This window comes from Salmo trutta, chromosome 27 (genome assembly GCF_901001165.1).
Source record: "Salmo trutta chromosome 27, fSalTru1.1, whole genome shotgun sequence".
NCBI lineage: Eukaryota > Metazoa > Chordata > Actinopteri > Salmoniformes > Salmonidae > Salmo > Salmo trutta.
The window spans coordinates 243,265-264,634 of record NC_042983.1 but is presented as its reverse complement, the minus strand read 5'-3'; the positions used below and the strand labels follow the sequence as shown (position 1 = coordinate 264,634).

Here is a 21,370-nt window from a genome sequence, read left to right as displayed (position 1 = left end):
AAGAGATGATAGGATGGAAGAGGAGAGAGTAGCGGGAGAGAGAGAGCGAAGGTTGTGATGGCGCAATACCATCTGAGTAGGTGCAGAGTGAGTAGTGTTGGAGGAGAGCGAGAGGGAAAAGGATACAAGGTAGTGGTCAGAGACTTGGAGGGGAGTTGCAGTGAGATTAGTAGAAGAAAAGCATCTAGTGAGGTCAAGCGTATTGCCTGCCTTGTGAGTAGGGGGGACGGTGAGAGGGTGAGGTCAACAGAGGAGAGGAGTGGAAAAAAGGAGGCAGAGAGAAATGAGTCAAAGGTAGACGTAGGGAGGTTAAAGTCACCCAGAACTGTGAGGGGTGAGCCATCCTCAGGAAAGGAACTTATCAAGGCGTCAAGCTCATTGATGAACTCTCCAAGGGAACCTGGAGGGCGATAAATGATAAGGATGTTAAGCTTGAATGGGCTAGTGACTGTGACAGCATGGAATTCAAAGGAGGAGATAGACAGATGGGTCAGGGGAGAAAGAGAGAATGTCCACTTGGGAGAGATGAGGATTCCAGTGCCACCACCCCGCTGACCAGATGCTCTCGGGGTATGCGAGAACACGTGGTCAGACGAGGAGAGAGCAGTAGGAGTAACATTGTTTTCTGTGGTAATCCATGTTTCCGTCAGAGCCAAGAAGTCGAGGGACTGGAGGGTAGCATAGGCTGAGATGAACTCTGCCTTGTTGGCCGCAGACCGGCAGTTCCAGAGGCTGCCAGAGACCTGGAACTCCACGTGGGTCGTGCGCGCTGGGACCACCAGGTTAGAGTGGCAGCAGCCACGCGGTGTGAAGCGTTTGTATGGCCTGTGCAGAGAGGAGAGAACAGGGATTGACAGACACATAGTTGACAGGCTACAGAAGAGGCTATGCTAATGCAAAGTGGATTGGAATGAAAATTAACTAAACAACTGGGGAAGTGAGAGAGCAGGGCCTCCCTCACTAACCTTTCACTGAAACACTCAAATATAACTCTTCCAACTTCCACTTTAGAAATTATAATTGATGTAAACTACAGTGGTTCAATGTTTCCAGGAATAGGCTCAAACTTAGTTTATTCAGCTAGATAACGTGGTACAGTATTCTTCCGTGAAACCCACCCAGTAGCTAACGCCGTAGCTAACTAGCATGCTAGCATCCAATAACATACAGTTAGCACCAATACTTGGTTACAACAAACTACCAATGGATCATTCGTGTCCGTGTCTAGTTCCTTTCATAACGCAGAAGTAATTAAATGTTGGCTAGCTAACACAAAGTCAGTCCTGCTAGCTACACAAGTGGACTACACATCTCGAATGTTCAGAAAGTTAAGCTTACGTTGCAAAAATCTTATTGACTAAAATGATACAGTACTGCTAGCTGGTAAAGTTGGCTAGCTAGCAGTGGTTGCGTTGTTGACTTTGTTTGAAAATGTAGCTGGCTAGCTAACCTCGATAGTTTCTCTGTACTACACCTTTATCTTTGATACAAAGACAACTATGTAGCTAGCTAACATTACACTAATCAAAACGTTCCGTTGTAATGTACACTGCTCAAAAAAACAAAGGGAACACTTAAACAACACAATGTAACTCCAAGTCAATCACACTTCTGTGAAATGAAACTGTCCACTTAGGAAGCAACACTGATTGACAATACATTTCACATGCTGTTGTGCAAATGGAATAGACAACAGGTGGAAATTATAGGCAATTAGCAAGACACCCCCAATAAAGGAGTGGTTCTGCAGGTGGGGACCACAGACCACTTCTCAGTTCCTATGCTTCCTGGCTGATGTTTTGGTCACTTTTGAATGCTGGCGGTGCTTTCACTCTAGTGGTAGCATGAGACGGAGTCTACAACCCACACAAGTGGCTCAGGTAGTGCAGCTCATCCAGGATGACAGATCAATGCGAGCTGTGGCAAGAAGGTTTGCTGTGTCTGTCAGCGTAGTGTCCAGAGCATGGAGGCTCTACCAGGAGACAGGCCAGTACATCAGGAGACGTGGAGGAGGCCGTAGGAGGGCAACAACCCAGCAGCAGGACCGCTACCTCCGCCTTTGTGCAAGGAGGAGCAGGAGAAGCACTGCCAGAGCCCTGCAAAATGACCTCCAGCAGGCCACAAATGTGCATGTGTCTGCTCAAATGGTCAGAAACAGACTCCACGAGGGTGGTATGAGGGCCCGACGTCCACAGGTGGGGGTTGTGCTTACAGCCCAACACCGTGCAGGACGTTTGGCATTTGCCAGAGAACACCAAGATTGGCAAATTCGCCACTGGTGCCCTGTGTTCTTCACAGATGAAAGCAGGTTCACACTGAGCACGTGACAGACGTGACAGAGTCTGGAGACGCCATGGAGAACGTTCTGCTGCCTGCAACATCCTCCAGCATGACTGGTTCTGCGGTGGGTCAGTCATGGTGTGGGGTGGCCTGACTGCCATTAGGTACCAAGATGAGATCCTCAGACCCCTTGTGAGACCATATGCTGGTGCGGTTGGCCCTGGGTTCCTCCTAATGCAAGACAATGCTAGACCTCATGTGGCTGGAGTGTGTCAGCAGTTCCTGCAAGAGGAAGGCATTGATGCTATGGACTGGCCCGCCCGTTCCCCAGACCTGAATCCAATTGAGCACATCTGGGACATCATGTCTCGCTCCATCCACCAACGCCACGTTGCACCACAGACTGTCCAGGAGTTGGCGGATGCTTTAGTCCAGGTCTGGAAGGAGATCCCTTAGGAGACCATCCGCCACCTCATCAGGAGTATGCCCAGGCGTTGTAGGGAGGTCATACAGGCACGTGGAGGCCACACACACTACTGAGCCTCATTTTGACTTGTTTTAAGGACATTACTTCAAAGTTGGATCAGCCTGTAGTGTGGTTTTCCACTTTAATTTTGAGTGTGACTCCAAATCCAGACCTCCATGGGTTGATAAATTGGATTTCCATTGATTATTTTTGTGTGATTTTGTTGTCAGCACATTCAACTATGTAAAGAAAAAAGTATTTAATAAGATTATTTATTTCATTCAGATCTAGGATGTGTTGTTTAGTGTTCCCTTTATTTCTTTGAGCAGTATATTTAGTTTCTATGATGAATCCATGATAACAGTGAGAAACAGTGAGAAATCGGATTATCTCGAAGGACAATCAAGGTGGAACAACATGGTTGTGGACGGAATTGCAGAATCTCCATATTTTATTTATTTATTTATTTCACCTTTATTTAACCAGGTAGGCAAGTTGAGAACAAGTTCTCATTTACAATTGCGACCTGGCCAAGATAAAGCAAAGCAGTTCGACAACATACAAAAACACAGAGTTACACATGGAGTAAAACAACATACAATCAATGATGCAGTAGACAAAAATCAGACTATATACAATGTGAGCAAATGATGTGAGATAAGGGAGGTAAAGGCAAAAAAGGCCATGGTGGCAAAGTAAATAAAGTATAGCAAGTAAAACACTGGAATGGTAGATTTGTAATTTGAAGAAAGTTCAAAGTTAAAATATAAATAATATGGTGCAAAGGAGCAAAATAATAAAGAAAATAAATAAATACAGTAGGGGAAGAGGTAGTAGTTTGGGCTAAATTATAGATGGGCTATGTACAGGTGCCGTGATCTGGGAGCTGCTCTGATAGCTGGTGCTTAAAGCTAGTGAGGGAGATAAGTGTTTCCAGTTTCAGAGATTTTTGTAGTTCGTTCCAGTCATTGGCAGCAGAGAACTGGAAGGAGAGACGACCAAAGGAGGAGTTGGCTTTAGGGGTGACCAGAGAGATATACCTGCTGGAGCGCGTGCTACAGGTGGGTGCAGCTATGGTGACCAGTGAGCGGAGATAAGGGGGGACTTTACCTAGCAGGGTCTTGTAGATGACCTGGAGCCAATGTGTTTGGCGACGATTATGAAGCGAAGGCCAGCCAACGAGAGCGTACAGGTCGCAGTGGTGGGTAGTATATGGGGCTTTGGTGACAAAACGGATGGCACTGTGATAGACTGCATCCAGCTTGTTAAGTAGGGTATTGGAGGCTATTTTGTAAATGACATCGCCGAAGTCGAGGATTGGTAGGATGGTCAGTTTTACGAGGGTATGTTTGGCAGCATGAGTGAAGGATGCTTTGTTGCAAAATAGGAAGCCAATTCTAGATTTAACTTTGGATTGGAGATGATTGATGTGAGTCTGGAAGGAGAGTTTAGAGTCTAACCAGACACCTAGGTATTTGTAGTTGTCCACAAATTCTAAGTCAGAACCGTCCAGAGAAGTGATGCTGGACAGGCGGGCAGGTGCAGGCAGCGATCGGTTGAAGAGCATGCATTTAGTTTTACTTGTATTTAGGAGCAGTTGGAGACCACGGAAGGAGAGTTGTATGGCATTGAAGCTCGTCTGGAGGGTTGTTAACACAGTATCCAAAGAAGGGCCAGAAGTATACAGAATGGTGTCGTCTGCGTAGAGGTGGATCAGAGATTCACCAGCAGCAAGAGCGACATCATTGATGTATACAGAGAAAAGAGTTGGCCCAAGAATTGAACCCTGTGTTACCCCCATAGAGACTGCCAGAGATCCGGACAGCAGGGCCTCCGATTTGACACACTGAACTCTATCAGAGAAGTAGTTGGTGAACCAGGCGACGCAATTGTTTGAGAAACCAAGGCTACTGAGTCTGCCGATGAGGATGTGGTGATTAACAGAGTCAAAAGCTTTGGCCAGGTCAATGAATACGGCAGCACAGTATTGTTTCTTATCGATGGCAGTTACGATGTCATTTAGGACCTTGAGCGTGGCTGAGGTGCACCCATGACCAGCTCTGAAACCAGATTGCATAGCGGAGAGGGTGCGGTGGGATTCGAAATGGTCGGTAATCTGTTTGTTGACTTGGCTTTCGAAGACCTTAGAAAGGCAGGGTAGGATGGATATAGGTCTGTAGCAATTTGGGTCAAGATTGTCACCTCCTTTGACGAGGGGGATTACAGCAGCTGCTTTCCAATCTATGGGAATCTCAGACGACACGAAAGAGAGGTTGAACAGGCTAGTAATAGGGCTTGCAATAATTTCGGCAGATAATTTTAGAAAGCAAGGGTCCAGATTGTCAAGCCCAGCTGATTTGTAGCGGTCCAGATTTGCAGCTCTTTCAGAACATCAGCTGAATGGATTTGGGAGAAGGAGAAATGGGGAGGCTTGGGCGAGTAGCTGTGGGGGGTGCAGTGCTGTTGAATGCAGTAGGGGTAGTTAGGTGGAAAGCATGGCCAGCCGTAGAAAAATGCTTATTGAAATTCTCAATTATAGTGGGCTTATCGGTGGTGACAGAGTTTCCTATCCTCAGTGCAGTGGGCAGTTGGGAGGAGGTGTTCTTATTCTCCATGGACTTTACCATGTCCCAGAACTTTTTAGAGTTTGAGTTGCAGGAAGCAAATTTCTGTTTGAAAAAGCTAGCCTTGGCGTTTCTAACTGCCTGTGTGTATTGTAATGCAGAACGCCACAGGATATTTTTGTGTTGGTTAAGAGCAGTCAGGTCTGGGGAGAACCAAGGGCTATATCTGTTCTTGGTTCTAAATTTCTTGAAAGGGGCATGCTTATTTAAGATGGTGAGGAAGGCATTTGAAAAAAATAACCAGGCATCCTCTACTGACGGGATGAGGTCAATATCCTTCCAGGATACCAGGGCCAGGTTGATTAGAAAGGCTTGCTCGTTGAAATGTTTCAGGGAGCGTTTGACAGTATGATAAAAAAAAAAAAATGTATGAAATGAAATGTATGAAATGTAAGTCGCTATGGATAAGAGCGTCTGCTAAAAATGACTAAAATGTAAAAAAAAAAAAAAAAAAATGAGTGGAGGTCGTTTGACCGCTGACCCATTACGGGTGCAGGCAATGAGGCAGTGATCGCTGAGATCTTGGTTGAAAACAGCAGTGGTGTATTTAGAGGGCACGTTGGTTAGGATGATATCTATGAGGGTGCCAGTGTTTGCGGCTTTGGGGTTGTACCTGGTGGGTTCAGTAATAATTTGTGTGAGATTGAGGGCATCAAGCTTGGATTGTAGGATGGCTGGGGTGTTAAGCATGTCCCAGTTTAGGTCACCTATTAGCACGAGCTCTGAAGATAGATGGGGGGCAATCAGTTCACATATGGTGTCCAGAGCACAGCTAGGGGCCGAGGGGGGTCTATAGCAGGCGGCGACGGTGAGAGACTTGTTTTTGGAGAGGTGGATTTTTTAAAAGTAGAAGTTCAAATTGTTTGGGTACAGACCTGGATAGCAGGACAGAGCTCTGCAGGCTATCTCTGCAGCAGATTGCAACACCGCCCCCTTTGGTCGTTCTATCTTGTCTGAAAACGTTGTAGTTAGGGATGAAGATTTCAGAGTTTTTGGTGGACTTCCTAAGCCAAGATTCAGACACAGCTAGGACATCCGGGTTGGCAGAGTGTGCTAAAGCAGTGAATAAAACAAACTTAGGGAGGAGGCTTCTAATGTTAACATGCATGAAACCAAGGCTATTACGGTTACAGAAGTCATCAAAAGAGAGCGCCTGGGGAGTAGGAGTGGAGCCAGGCACTGCAGGGCCTGGATTCACCTCTACATCCCCAGAGGAGCAGAGAAGAATGAGTATGAGGGTACGGCTAAAAGCTATAAGAATTGGTCGTCTGTGACGTCCAGAATAGAGAGAAAAAGGAGCAGGTTTCTGGGGGCGATAAATTAGCTTCAAGGTATAATGTACAGACAAAGGTATGGTGGGATGTGAATACAGCGGAGGTAAACCTAGGCATTTAGTGATGATGAGAGAGATATTGTCTCTAGAAACATCATTGAAACCAGAAGATGTCATAGCATGTGTGGGTGGAGGAACTGAGAGGTTGGATAAGGTATAATGAGCAGGGCTAGAGGCTCTACAGTGAAATAAGCCAATAAACACTAACCAGAACAGCAATGGACATTGCATATTGACATTGAGGAGAGGCATGCTTAGCCGAGTGATCAAAGGGTCCAGTGAGATTCAGACAGCTAGCCGGGCCATAGGTAGCAAGCTGGTGGAAGATGGAGGGAGGTCTGTTTTTAGCCACCTCGGCGTTTCTGTCTGTGGGTTAGTGGGGTTCCGTGTGGAAGGGGGGACCAGTCCAAGTTGGCAAAAATAGTTAGTTATAGTGGCCCAAGAAAAGTGTCCGATAGACCTATTCAGATCGCAGCCGATAAGACAGCTAACGATTAGTTGGCCGCAGATGGGCGATCAGGTTACGTCGCGACGGAAGGGCCAGTTGGATAACTCCCTCGGGCAGATAACGTCGGTGGTCCAGTCGTGAAGGCCCGATGGGGCTCCGCATCGGCAGTAAAACGGGTCAGGATAGGTGAATGTAGCCCAGGAGACACTTCACCTGGCTAGCTCAGGAAAAGCCCACAAGTGGCTGACGGAACTCTTCAGCTGGCTAGCTCCGGAATAATGTGTGTTAATTCCGGGACCGACGTTGCCAATAGTCACTCAGGTAGCAGCTAGTTAGCTGCAAGATCCAGGTGTAAATGTCTAGAGCCTGCGGTAGAAATCGGGGAAAGGAGAGAGAATAGGTCCGGCATGCTCTGGTCTGAGTCGCGCTGTACAAAAAAAACTGGCGATAGCTTTTCGAGCTAATGGATAGCTGAGGACAGCTAACCGTGGCTAGCTGAACTCCAACGTTAGCCAGTGAAAATGGCTAACCTCTGGCTAGCTTCTGTTGTGGATTTCAGATTTGAGGTAAATAATACTTTCTTTTTTAAATTGGTGAAGCGGGTTGCAGGAGAGTGCTTTGAGGTTGAGTTTATAGAAGAAAAAATGTAAAAAGATATGCGAAGAAAAATGTAAATATATATATATATATATACACGGGACACGACAAGAGGAGGGTAAAGGACGTCTGAACTGCTACGCCATCTTGGAATGAGACCTGGATGGTGGGAAATTATCTCGGAAAAACTCAAGATGGACCACAGGAAGATTGAGGTGGAGCACGCCCACAGGACTGGAAAACCCACCACCAACCCAGGTGACAGGCCCAGGCCGATAGTGGTCAGATGGTCAAGATAGTGGTCAAGTTCCTGAGGTTCAGGAAAGAGCCAAGAACTTGAGAGGAATGTACATCTTCCTCAACGAGGACTATCCTGAAGCTATCCTGAATCAGCGGAATGATTGCACCCCTGATGCGTAAACAATCTCACCTCTTCCCTTCTCTTGTGGACTTCAATGCACAACGCATCAGCTGTATGTGACCAGGCAAAAAAAACTTTCTAAGCCAAACCACTACACACAGCCTACATCGTTGTCACCATATTAGCTAAAGTACTGTCAAAGTCAGCATCGCTAATAGAACTAACACATTAGTAAACCCGCTACAATCATGCAGTAACATTACAGTGTACAGTCAAGTCAGTAAGCAGTTACACCGGTGGGCCCTGGTGGCAATAAATTAGTAAAACTGAAAGCTTACCTTGACTTGGAAGAGTTCCAGTGTTGTGTTGGATAGTCAAATCAAATCAAATTTTATTGGTCACATACACACATATTTAGCAGATTTTATTGTGGGTGTAGCGAAATGCTTGTGTTCCTAGCTCCAACAGCTCAGTAATATCTAACAATACACACAAATCTAAAGTTAAAGAATGGAATTAGAAATATATTAATATTAAGACGAGGAATGTCAGAGTTGCATTGACTAAAATACAGTAGAATAGAATACAGTATATACATATGAAGTGAGTAAAGCACTATGTAAACATTATTAAAGCGACTAGTGTTCCATTATTAACCTCCCTGGGCGAGGTGGGACGCTTGCAAATACAAATACCTCATAAATGCTATAACTTAACCTCTATGGGACCGGCGGGACAAATTCGTCCCACCTACGTAACAGCCAGTGTAATCCTGTGGCGCAATTTTCAAAACGTTTGAAATGCTATTACTTCAATTTCTCAAACATATGACTATTTTACAGCTATTTAAAAACAAGACTCTCGTTAATCTAACCACACTGTCCGATTTCAAAAAGGCTTTACAACGAAAGCAAAACATTAGATTATGTCAGCAGAGTACCCAGCCAGAAATAATCAGACACCCATTTTTCAAGCTAGCATATAATGTCACAAAAACCCAGAAGACAGCTGAATGCAGCACTAACCTTTGATGATCTTCATCAGATGACACACCTAGGACATTATGTTATACAATACATGCATGTCTGTTCAATCAAGTTCATATTTATATCAAAAACCAGCTTTTTACATTAGCATGTGACGTTCAGAAAAAGCATACCCCCCGCAAACTTCCGGGGAATTTACTAACAATTTACTAAATTACTCACAATAAACGTTCACAAAAAGCATAACAATTATTTTAAGAATTATAGATACATTACTCCTCTATGCACTCGATATGTCTGATTTTAAAATAGCTTTCGGATGAAGCACATTTTGCAATATTCTGAGTAGATAGCCCGGCATCACGGGCTAGCTATTTAGACACCCACCCAGTTTAGCCTTCACCAAAATCACATTTCCTATAAGAAAAATGGTCTTACCTTTCCTGTTCTTCGTCAGAATGCACTCCCAGGACTTCTACTTCAATAACAAATGTAGGTTTGGTCCCAAATAATCCATAGTTATGTTCCATCAGCGACGTTTTGTTCGTGCGTTCTAGACACTATCAGAATGGTAAATCACGGTGGCGTGCAAATTTTTATGCCATTATTCTCGTAAAAAAGCGATAATATTCCGACCGGGAATCTGCAATTAGCTAAACAGCCGAAGGAAAATACTGCACGGGGTCGAATCGGGCACGCGCCTAATTCCATTCTCCTCTGATGGGCCACTTGGAAAAGGCGATAATGTGTTTCAGCCTGAGGCTGCCTCGTCATCGTTCATGTTTTTCCCGGGCTCTGAGAGCCTATTGGAGCCGTAGGAATTGTCACGTTACAGCTAAGATCCTGACTCTTCAATAAACAGAAGCAAGAACAACAACACCTTGTCAGACAGGTCACTTCCTGCATGAAACCTTCTCAGGTTTTTGCCTGCCATAGGAGTTCTGTTATACTCACAGACACCATTCAAACAGTTTTAGAAACTTTAGGGTGTTTTCTATCCATATATAATAAGTATATGCATATTCTAGTTACTGGGTAGGATTAGTAACCAGATTAAATCGGGTACGTTTTTTATCCGGCCGTGTAAATACTGCCGCCTAGCCCAAACAGGTTAAATTTCTCAAACATATGACTATTTTACACCATTTTATAGATATACTTCTCCTGAATCGAACCACATTGTCTGATTTCAAAAAGGCTTTACAGCGAAAGCAAAACATTAGATTATGTTAGGAGAGTTCATCGACAAAAACAACCACACAGCCATTTTCCAAGCAACTAGCATGCATCACAAATACCCAAAACACAGCTAAATGCAGCACTAACCTTTGACAATCTTCATCAGATGACACTCCTAGGACATCATGTTACACAATACATGCATTTTTTGTTCAATAAAGTTCATATTTATATATAAAAACAGCATTTTACATCGGCGCATGACGTTCAGAAAATATTTTCCCTCAAATACTGCCGGTGAATCAGCGCCACAATTTACAAAAATACTTGTCATAAACATTGATACAAAATTAAACTGTCATTCAAATAATTATAGGTGAACATCTCCTTTATGCAAACGCTATGAAAGATTTCAAAAAAGCTTCACGAGGAAAGCACTCTTTGCAATAATCTGAGTACTGAGCTCAGAAAAATACACGGCTATACAGATAGCCGCCATCTCAGTCATCTAAAATCATACATTGCATTAGAAATATTCCCTTACCTTTGATCATCTTCAGCAGAAGGCACTTCCAGAAATCCCAGGTCCACAACAAATGTTGTTTTGTTCGATAAAGTCCATCATTTATGTCCAAATAACTCCTTGTTGTTCGTGCGTCCAGTAAGCTACTCCAAGTGTAGAAAGCGCGTGGACGATGTCGCGTGAAGATTCAATAATATTTCAACCGGACGGTTCCTGTTTCTTGAAAAAGGTTTTGGAACGGGAGGATCTTCCCTCGTGAACGCGCCCCCAGAAGTGATGTCACCCCCTGCCTCAACAACTTCCCCTCCTTCCCCTCCTTGTCACAATTATTACTACGTCACCGTGTATTCAATAGGAAACGACTTGAAGAGAGCCCATGCATCCAGATTTCCACTTCCTGGTAGGATTTCTCTCAGGTTTTTGCTTGCTATATGATTTCTGTTATACTCACAGATACCATTCAAGCGGTTTTAGAAACTTCAGAGTGTTTTCTATCCAAATCTACTAATAATATGCATATTCTAGTTTCTGAGTTTGAGTAGGAGGCAGTTTAATATGGGCACATATTTTTCCTGAAATTGTCAATACTGCCCCCTAGCCCCAACAGGTTAAAGTGATAATGATCCCATGTCTATGAATATAGGGCAGCAGCCTTTAAGGTGCAGGGTTGAGTAATCGGGTGGGAGCCGGCTATCGATGGCTATTTTACAGTCTGCTGGCCTTGAGATAGAAGTTGTTTTTCAGTCTTTCGGTCCCAACTTTGATGCACCTATACTGACCGCCCCTTCTGGATGGTAGCGGGGTGACCTTCTGTGACATCGGGTGCTGTAGGTGTCCTGGAGGGCAGGCAGTGTGCCCCCGGTGATGCGTTGGGCAGACTGCATCACCCTCTGGAGAGTCCTGCGGTTGCGGGCAGTACAGTTGCCGTACCAGGCATTGATACAGCCCGACAGGATGCTCTCAATTCTGCATCTGTAAAAAATTGTAAGGGTCTTAGGGGCCAAGCCGAATTTCTTCAGCCTCCTGAGGTTGAAGAGATGCTGTTGCGCCTTTTCACCACTGTCTGTGTGGATGGACCATTTCACATTGTCGGTGATATGTACGCCGTGGAACTTGAAGCTTTTCACCTTCTCCACTGTGGTCCCATCGATGTGGATAGGGGCATGCTCTCTCTGCTGTTTCCTAAAATCCACGATCAGCTCCTTCGTTTTGTTGACATTGAGGGAGAGGTTATTTTCCCTGGCACCACTCCAGTAGGGTCCTCACCTCCTCCCTGTAGGCTGTCTCGTCATTGTTGGTAATCAGGCCTACATCTGTTGTGTCGTCTGCAAACTTGATGATTGAGTTGGAGGCATGTGTGGCATGGGTGAACAGGGAGTACAGGAGGGGGCTGAGCATGCACCCACGTGGGGCCCCTGTGTTGAGGATCAGTGAAGTAGATGTGTTTCCTACATTCACCACCTGTGGGCCGCCCATCAGGAAGTCCAGTAACCAGTTGCACAGGGCGGGGGTACTATGGTGTTGAAGGTTGAGCTATAGTTAATGAACAGCATTCTTACATTGGTATTCTTCTTGTCCAGATGGGATAGGGCAGTGTGCTGTGCGATGGCAATTGCATCGTCTGTGGATCTGTTGGGGCGGTATGCAAATTTAAATGGGTCTAGGATGTCAGGTAGGGTAGAGGTGATATGATCCTTAACTAGCCTCTCAAAGCACTTCATGATGACAGAAGTGAGTGCTACGGGGCGACAGTCATTTAGTTCAGTTATCTTTGCTTGATTGGGTACAGGAACAATGGTGAACATCTTAAAGCAAGTGGGGACAGCAGACTAGGATAGGGAGAGATTGAATATGTCCGTAAACACTCCAGCCAGCTGTGGCAGGTTTTCGCGGTGTGGCAGATTTTCCCATTGTAATCCGTGATTGTCTGTAGACAATCGTCTCGTATCTGAGCTGTTGAATTGCGACTCCACTTGTTCTCTGTACTGACGTTTTGCCTGTTTGATTACCTTATGTATGGAATAACTACGTATACTGTTTGTATTCAACCATATTTCCAGTCACCTTGCCATGATTACATGCGGTGGTTCGCTCTTTCAGTTTTGCGCGAATGCTGCCATCTATCCACAGTTTCTGATTTGGGTAAGTTTTAATAGTCCCAGTGGGAACAACATCCACTATAACTTTCCTGATGAACACAATCACTGTGTCAGTGTATACGTCTATGTTGTTCTGAGGCTACCCGGAACATTTCCCAGTCCGCGTGATCAAAACAATCTTGAAGCATGGATTCCGATTGGTCAGACCAGCGTTGAACAGACCTTAGCAGGGGTACTTCCTGTTTGAGTTCATGCGTATAGGAAGGGATGAGCAAAATGGAGTCATTCATCCCGGAAGTTGGAGTAGCAGTGGTCGAGTGTTTTATTAGCGTGAGTACTACAGTCAATGTGTAGATAGAACTTTGGTAGCATTTTCCACAAATTTGCTTTGTTAAAATCCCCAGCTACAATAAATGCGGCCTCAGGATATGTGGTTTCCAGTTTGCACAAAGTCCAGTGTAGTTCCTTGAGGGCCGTTGTGGTATCGGCTTGAGGGGGAATATGCACAGCTGTGACTGTAACCAAAGAGAATTCTCTTCAGAGGTAATACGGTCAGCATTTGATTGTGAGGTTTTCTAGGTCTGGTGAACGTTATCACAATCACAACATTATCACAATCACACCATGAGTAGTAAATCATGAAGCATACACCACCGCCTTTCTTCTTCCTGGAGAGTTCTTTATTCCTGTCTGCGCAATGTACTGAGAACTCAGCTGGCTGGACGGGGACGGTAGGTAAAGAGTGGCAGACAGGCTCGATGTCAGGGCAGGCAGAAGGGTCAGGCAGGCGGGTACGGAGTCCAGAAAAAAGAGAATAGAAAACAGGAGCACGGGAAAACACGCTGGTTGACTTGAAAACATACAAGACGAACTGGCACAGAGAGACAGAAAACACAGGGATAAATACACTGGGGAAAATAAACGACACCTGGAGAAGGAGACAATCAGAAGAACAGGTGAAACAGATCAGGGCGTGACTCTAGATTAATTATCTGATCCTTTGATTGGGTGGAAAACATGTCAGTTCATGCTGCAAGAGCTCTGATAGGTTGAATGATGTCCTCTGGAAGTTTTCATAATTACTGTGGAAGTCTGTGGAAGGGGGTGAGAACCATGAGCCTCCTAGGTTTTGTATTGAAGTCAATGTACCCAGAGGAGAACGGAAGCTAGCTGTTCTCTGGCTACACCATGGTGCCCCCCTACAGAGTGCTGTTGAGGCTACTGTAGACCTTTGCAAAATAGTGTATTTTAATCAATTATTTGGTGATGTGATTATATTTTGTATAGTTTTCTCTAAAAAGAATAACTTTAATGTTTTACCATTTTTATTTTTATGAAATTCACTGTGGAGGATGGTCCTCCCCTTCCTCCTCTGAGGAGCATACACACACTACATGTCAATGTTTTTTAATGTATGTAAATGTATGTCTTTTGTCTGTAATGTATTTTTTGTTATATATCGGACCCCAGTAAGACTAGCTGTCACCATTGATGTCTGCTAATGGGGATCTTAATAAATCAAATCAAAACCTATGGCGTTTACATTTTTTTGTTCACCTTAAATTAAGTTTTAGTAATAATAGCCTACTTATTCCTAAAATGTCTTGACATATGAGTTAGCTTACTTATACAGTTTGAAATGATGTGAAATAGTGTTGATTCGTTGAAGTTAAGTGTTTAAACTTGTTTTAATTGTTAACTTAACTATTATTCAAGATGAACTAGTGTTGCTGTTGATAAATCACAGATCACAATCCTGCAATAAAGAGGTAAAGGGAATCTGTCTAGTTTGTCTGTTTCTGTGTTTTCTCAAATGAACATTACCTTTTTGTTCAGTCATAAGCCCTCCAATTTGTTTTATTTGATTGTCACAATTTCTTGTATATCAGCCTTGTAAACCCATTTTGCAGCTGATAATGGCATGCAACGCCAATGCATCCATAGACCTACAGCAGTGGTTCACAACTCCAGTCCTTGAGTACCCCCAACAGCACACATTTGTATTGTAGCCCCGGACAAACATACCTGATTTAAATCATGAAGTTGACAAGTTGAATCAGGTGTGTTTGTCCAGTGCTACAATAAACTGGGTAAATTGGGGTTACTCGAGGACCGGAGTTGGGAAAACTGGCCTACAGTATGATGGCATTAGCCTTATGGGTATTTGCAATGCAGCCCTTGACATTGTGCATCTGAAGCAGAGAATAGCTTAACTGTTTATTGTTTACATATTGTTCAGTTACAGTACCAGTCAAAAGTTTGGACACACCTACTCATTCAAGGGTTTTTATTTTTACTGTTTTCTGCATTGTAGAATAATAGTGAAGACATCAACACCATGAAATAACACATATGGAATCATGTAGATACCAAAAAGTGTTAAACAAATCAAAATATATTTTTGATTTTAGATTCTTCAAAGTAGCCACCCTTTGCCTTGATGACAACTTTGCACCCTCTTGGTATTCTCTCAACCAGCTTCATGAGGAATGCTATTCCAACAGTCTTGAAGGAGTTCCCACATATGCTGAGCACTTGTTGGCTGCTTTTCCTTCACTCTGTGGTCCAACTCATCCCAAACCATCTCAATTGTGTTGAGGGTGGGTGATTGTGGAAGCCAGGTCATCTGATGCAGCACTCCATCACTCTCCTTCTTGGTCAAATAGCCCAACACACCCTGGAGGTGTGTTTTGGGTCATTGTCCAAATGATAGTCCCACTTAAGCGCAAACCAGATGGGATGGCTTATCGCTGCAGAATGCTGTGGTAGCCATGCTCGTTAAGCCATGCGGATATCATCCCTTCACCTACTCTGCGTCTCACAAAGACACAGTGGTATGAACCAAAGATCTCACATTTGGACTCATCAGATCAAAGGACAGATTTCCACTGGTCTAATGTCCATTACTCGTGTTTTTTTTGGCCCAAGCAAGTCTCTTCTTCTTATTGGTGTCCGTCGTAGTGGTTTCGCTGCAGCAATTTGACCATGAAGGTCTGATTCACGCAGTCTCCTCTGAACATTTGATGTTGAGATGTGTCTCTTGAACTCTGTGAAGCATTTATTTGGGCTGCAATCTGAGGTGCAGTTAACTCTAATGAATTTATCGTCTGCAGCAGAGGTGACTCTGGGTCTTCCTTTTCTGTGGCGGTCCTCATGAGAGCCAGTTTCATCATAGCGCTTGATAGTTTTTGCGACTGCGTTGAAGAAACTTTAAAAGTTATTGAAATGTTCCGGATTGAATGACCTTCATATCAAAGTAATGATGGACTGTCATTTCTCTTTACTTATTTGTGCTGTTCTTGCCATAATATGGACTTGGTCTTTTACCAAATAGGGCTATCTTCTGTGTACCACCTCTAACTTGGCTCAAACGCGTTAAGAAGGAAAGAAATTCCACAAATTAACTTTAAAAAGGCACACCTGTTATTAATTGAAATGCATTCAGGTGACTACCTCTTGAAGCTGGTTGAGAGAATGCCAAGAGTGTGCAAAGTTATCAAGGCCGCAGGATTTTTGGTTACTACATGATTCCATATGTGTTATTTCATAGTTTTAATGTATTCATTATTATTCTACATTGTAGAAAATAGTAAAAATAAACAAACAACCCTTGAATGACTAGATGTGTCCAAACTTTTGATTGGTACTGTTTGTTGTTGAATGCTGTTCAATGCCGATATTTAAAGTGAACCATGAAAAACAATAAACAACCATGATAGCCGGGGTGCAACATGCACACACACAAAAACAATATCCCACAGGGCTTCCTAAATAAGGGCTTCCTAAATATGATCCCCAATTAGAGGCAACGATTACCAGCTGCCTCTAATAGGGAACCATACAAAACCACCAACATAGAAATAGAATGACTAGAACACCCCCCTAGTCACGCTCTGACCCAAATACCATAGAGAACCAAGGGCTCTCTATGGTCAGGGCGTGACAGCCGAAAGCTGACCTCAGAACGAGAGACCTCGGTTTATTGTTTTTGTAAAGCTGACAGTGTTTTTATATACTTTCATTTTATGTTGGATCCTGCGGCACTGTTGGGCTTAGTTGCTGTGAGCGCTGCTGTCTGTCCCGGGATCCCTCCAGATTCCGCAGAGGGGGAGAGACACGGAAGCCCAGCTAGCCTAGCTGACTCGGCGGTCTCAAATGGAGCTCGCTATTGAACATTTCCAGCGCTGCAGGAGCTGTGCTTACTTTGCTTTGTTCCGGGACAATGTGGACCGTGCTGACTTTCAATGTAGCAACTGCTTGCTTGCGGAGGACTACAGGGGCGAAGTGGCTACTCTTAGCAAGCAAGTAGCAAAACTACACAAGCTACTGGGGAATCCACGCCAAACTACTTTTTATTTTTCATCCACCCTAGTAGCCGGACGCCGCTCTGGTCTGGTGGAAGTGTCGGCGCTGTGTTGGCTCTCCACAGCCAACTGGCCGGTGCTCAGCAGGTCCCATAACTGAAGGGGTCTCCTCCTTCCCTGGAGAACGGAGCTGTTATTGACCCAATCAACCAGCCATGGAGATACGTCCCTCGCGGTGGAAGTCGAAGAAAGCGTCCTCTGGCAACGGTGATCTCCTTGGAGATGTTGAGCTCGGACTTGACACAGACCAGAAACAGCTTTGTGTTTCTGGTATGTAATTTCAAAGGTTCCAGAGGTTCCAACACTTTCTTCTTTGGGGGCTTCCCATTCAAGATCGGATCCGGAGGTACCTGCATCTTCGTGCTCTGTTCTGTCTCCTTCTCCGGTGGCTTCTACTTCGAGTTCAGATCCTCACAGCTCTCACCCTCATCAGACCATGAGGCTGCCTGAGCGACTGGCCCATTTAACATCGCCAGCTGTCATCATAAGCAGTTCTATGGTGAGAAACATCTTGGTTCCCAAGGCAAAAACGATGTGCTACCCAGGAGTACGAGTACAGGACATCACAAGGCTATTCTACAACAGATGCCGGGAGCTGACATTGTCATAGTCCATGTGGGATCAAATGACATCAGGAGGGCTAGCTCAGAACATCTGAAAATTGATTTTAAATAATTGATTTTAGCATTAAAAGACTCCATAAAACCGCCTATAATTGCAGGTCCAGTACCATTGTTGGGCCGCTGTTGGGCCACGGGTGTGAAAGATTCAGCAGGCTACTGGCATTACACATCTGGCTAAAATATTACTGTAGCTCTGCTGGAGTCACTTTTATAGATAACTTTGACACCTTCTGGAAACAGAAGATACTCTACAGGAATGACGAAGTACATCCAAATCATCTTGGGTCCTGGAATCTGCCCACGCATTTTGAGGCTGCGTTGAAACAATAACTTATCAATGACCCAAAACCAGCTCAGTAAATCCCTACCTTTGTGACAATGAGTCGTCATAATGCTGCATCAAATGTACATTATCCTAGTGGAGTTGGCAGACACAATGTAAGTAGCTTCATTTATGTCCCCTAATTGCCCTGAATATCTCTGTTGATCCTACAGCTATTGATGCAGTAATCATGAGCCTATGAACCTGACTTACACTGTTAGCACTGAGGCGGTGTGCCCTAGTAGGAAGACTACTTTGTGCAGCTTACCCTGCAGTATCAGCTCCAATATTAATAACAGGAGCATGTCTACTTCTGATAAACTTCCCAGTAAAGCAATAAAGACAATCAAGCAAGCCAGAAAAGTTCTAAAAATAGCCCAGGTAGCCTGAGAAACAAGGTCCATGAAGTCAATAACTTGCTTGTAACAGATGACATTCATATTCTGATCTCTGAAACTCACTTAGATAATACCTTTGATGATACAGTGGTAGCATGGTTAATTGGGGATAGAGGTTAACCTAATCCCACTGACGGGATTGCTAGCACGGCGGGAAATTCAAAACATTAAAAATCGAATAATTTCAATTTCTCAAACAATCAACTATTTTACACCATTTAAAAGATAAACATCTCCTTAATCGAACCACATTGTCCGATTTCAAAGAGGCTTTACGACGAAAGCATAAAGTTAGATTGTGTTAGGAGAGTACATAGCCAAAAAAGTACACACATCCATTTTCAATTCAAGGACAGGCGTCACCAAAAGCAGAAAACCAGCTAAAATTATGCACTAACCTTTGACAATCTTCATCAGATGACACTCCTAGGACATTATGTTAGACAATACATGCATTTTTGTTCTATCAAGTTCATATGTATATCCAAAAACAGCATTTTACATCGGTGCGTGTCGTTGAGAAAATGTGTCTCAAAACTGCCAGTGAATTTACAAAAAATACTCATTATAAAACGTGGTTAACCTCTCTGGGCTAGGTGGGACGCTTGCAGGTGACTAGCATGTGACTAGCATTCCCACCAAACACTTCCGGTGAATTTACTAAATTACTCACGATAAACGTTCACAAGAAACATAACAATTATTTTAAGAATTATAGATACAGAACTCCTATATGCACTCGCTATGTCCGATTTGAAAATAGCTTTTCGGTGAAAGCACATTTTGCAATATTCTAAGTAGATAGCCCGGCATCACAGGGCTAGCTATTTAGACACCCAGCAAGTTTAGCACTCACCAAAGTCAGATTTACTATAAGAAAAATGTTAAAGACACTATCCGAAAGGGTAAATAAGGGTGACGAGCACGACGCATTTCGTGACAAAAAAATTCTAAATATTCCATTACCGTACTTCGAAGCATGTCAACCGCTGTTTAAAATCAATTTTTATGCCATTTTTCTCGTAAAAAAGCGATAATATTCCAACCGGGAAATCGTTTTTTAATACAAAGAGGGCGAAAGTAAAAGCATGGGATCCCCTCATGCACGAGCCTCAGTCTGATGGCCCTCTGATAGAGCACTTGCCAAAAGCGCTAATGTGTTTCAGCCTGGGGCTGGAATTACATCATTCAGCTTTTTCCCGGGTTCTGAGAGCCTATGGGAGCCGTAGGAAGTGTCACGTTACAGCAAAGATCCTAAATGTTCAATAAACAGAGGCAAGAAGCCCAAGGAATGGTCAGAGAGGGTACTTCCTGTTTGGAATCTTCTCAGGTTTTTGACTGCCATATGAGTTATGTTATACTCACAGACACCATTCAAACAGTTTTAGAAACTTTAGGGTGTTTTCTATCCAAAGCTAATAATTATATGCATATTCTAGTTTCTGGGCAGGAGTAATAATCAGATTAAATCGGGTACGTTTTTTATCCGGCCGTGAAAATGCCCCCTATGCATAACAGGTTAAACAATTCCCGCAACTGATGTTGTTCAGTGTGATTGACAAGTGCGTCAGCTTCCGACAGTAGCTGTAAGTACCTGTGCATGGAAACCAGCATATGGTTTGGCGATATCGTACAGGTTTTCATCAGGTGGTGACGGCATGTCAACGGTGGGGGAATCATCTGTTGTTACCTCACAAGAGTGTACCTCACATACAGGAGGAGATCCGTTATCGTCCTCCGTGACAATGTGGTATATCAACAGCTGGTTGTCAGAATCGACATCCAGCCTGAACGTCGATGTGTCGTCAAGTGGCAATATGGGAGTTATTGCGAATGCTTTTGACGGACAAATAAAAAACGTTCCACCCTCGCAACATAGGTCTAGGGAGGACGGAAGAGGCCCAATCACCGGAACAACAAGTTCAAAATTATGGAAGGAGTAATCAATCAATGTTCCTAGCTGAGTGTGCTGAGGAATGGAAATATCTGCTTGAGTTAGATTCTGTACCAGGAGATAAGTGGAACCAGAGTTTAGTTCCTACAGCGGGTTACCATTGACAGTTAGCCCCAAGTTGAATAGTCGCGGAGAGGGTTGGAAGAACGCAGTGGTGCCCTCCATCTGGTAGCCGGGCACCAGGTTCAGTCTTACAGAGACCTCTGTGGTTCTTGCCAGAATCACCATGGCGGCTGGTGGCACCTTAATTAGGGAAGGCGGGCTCATAATAATGGCTGGAACGGATTAAATGGAATCAAACACATGATCTCCATGTGTTTGATCCCATTCCATTCACTCCATTCCATCATTTTTAATTTTTATGAGCTGTCCTCCCCTCACCAGCCTCCTGTGATCTATACTAAGGATACATAATATTTGAGCTTTGATATAAATAGGCCCGCCAGTCTGTGAGACTTAGGCACCATCTGCTGTTTTTTTGGATGCATGTGTGTGTGTATGTATGTATGTCTCATGCTGGTGTGTGTACGTTCTCTTCCAGGTGGAGTGTCCTAGGTCAGAGTGTTTTGAGTCTCTGTCTGCCATGGAGCTGGCTGAACAGATCACACTACTGGACCACATCGTTTTCAGGAGTATCCCCTATGAGTGAGTCTGTCACCTCATATTCTAAAGTGATGATGTCATTTCTTGTGATGATCTCATATCAGTATGTGCTGTCTCTCTGTCAGGGAGTTCCTGGGGCAGGGCTGGATGAAGGTGGATAAGTCTGAGAGGACTCCCTACATCATGAAGACCAGCCAGCACTTCAATGAT

The 21,370-nt window shown here is 44.1% G+C and overlaps 1 protein-coding gene across 1 annotated transcript in view; it reads left to right on the top strand.

Annotated features, from left to right (window-relative positions):
• LOC115164089 (ras-specific guanine nucleotide-releasing factor 2) overlaps window positions 1-21,370 on the top strand; it is a 182,581-nt gene that overhangs the window by 149,912 nt on the left and 11,299 nt on the right. The window contains exons 22-23 of the mRNA XM_029716198.1: window positions 21,099-21,202; window positions 21,286-21,370. Coding sequence (XP_029572058.1) covers window positions 21,099-21,202; window positions 21,286-21,370 — 189 coding nt within the window. The remainder of the gene's footprint in view (window positions 1-21,098; window positions 21,203-21,285) is intronic.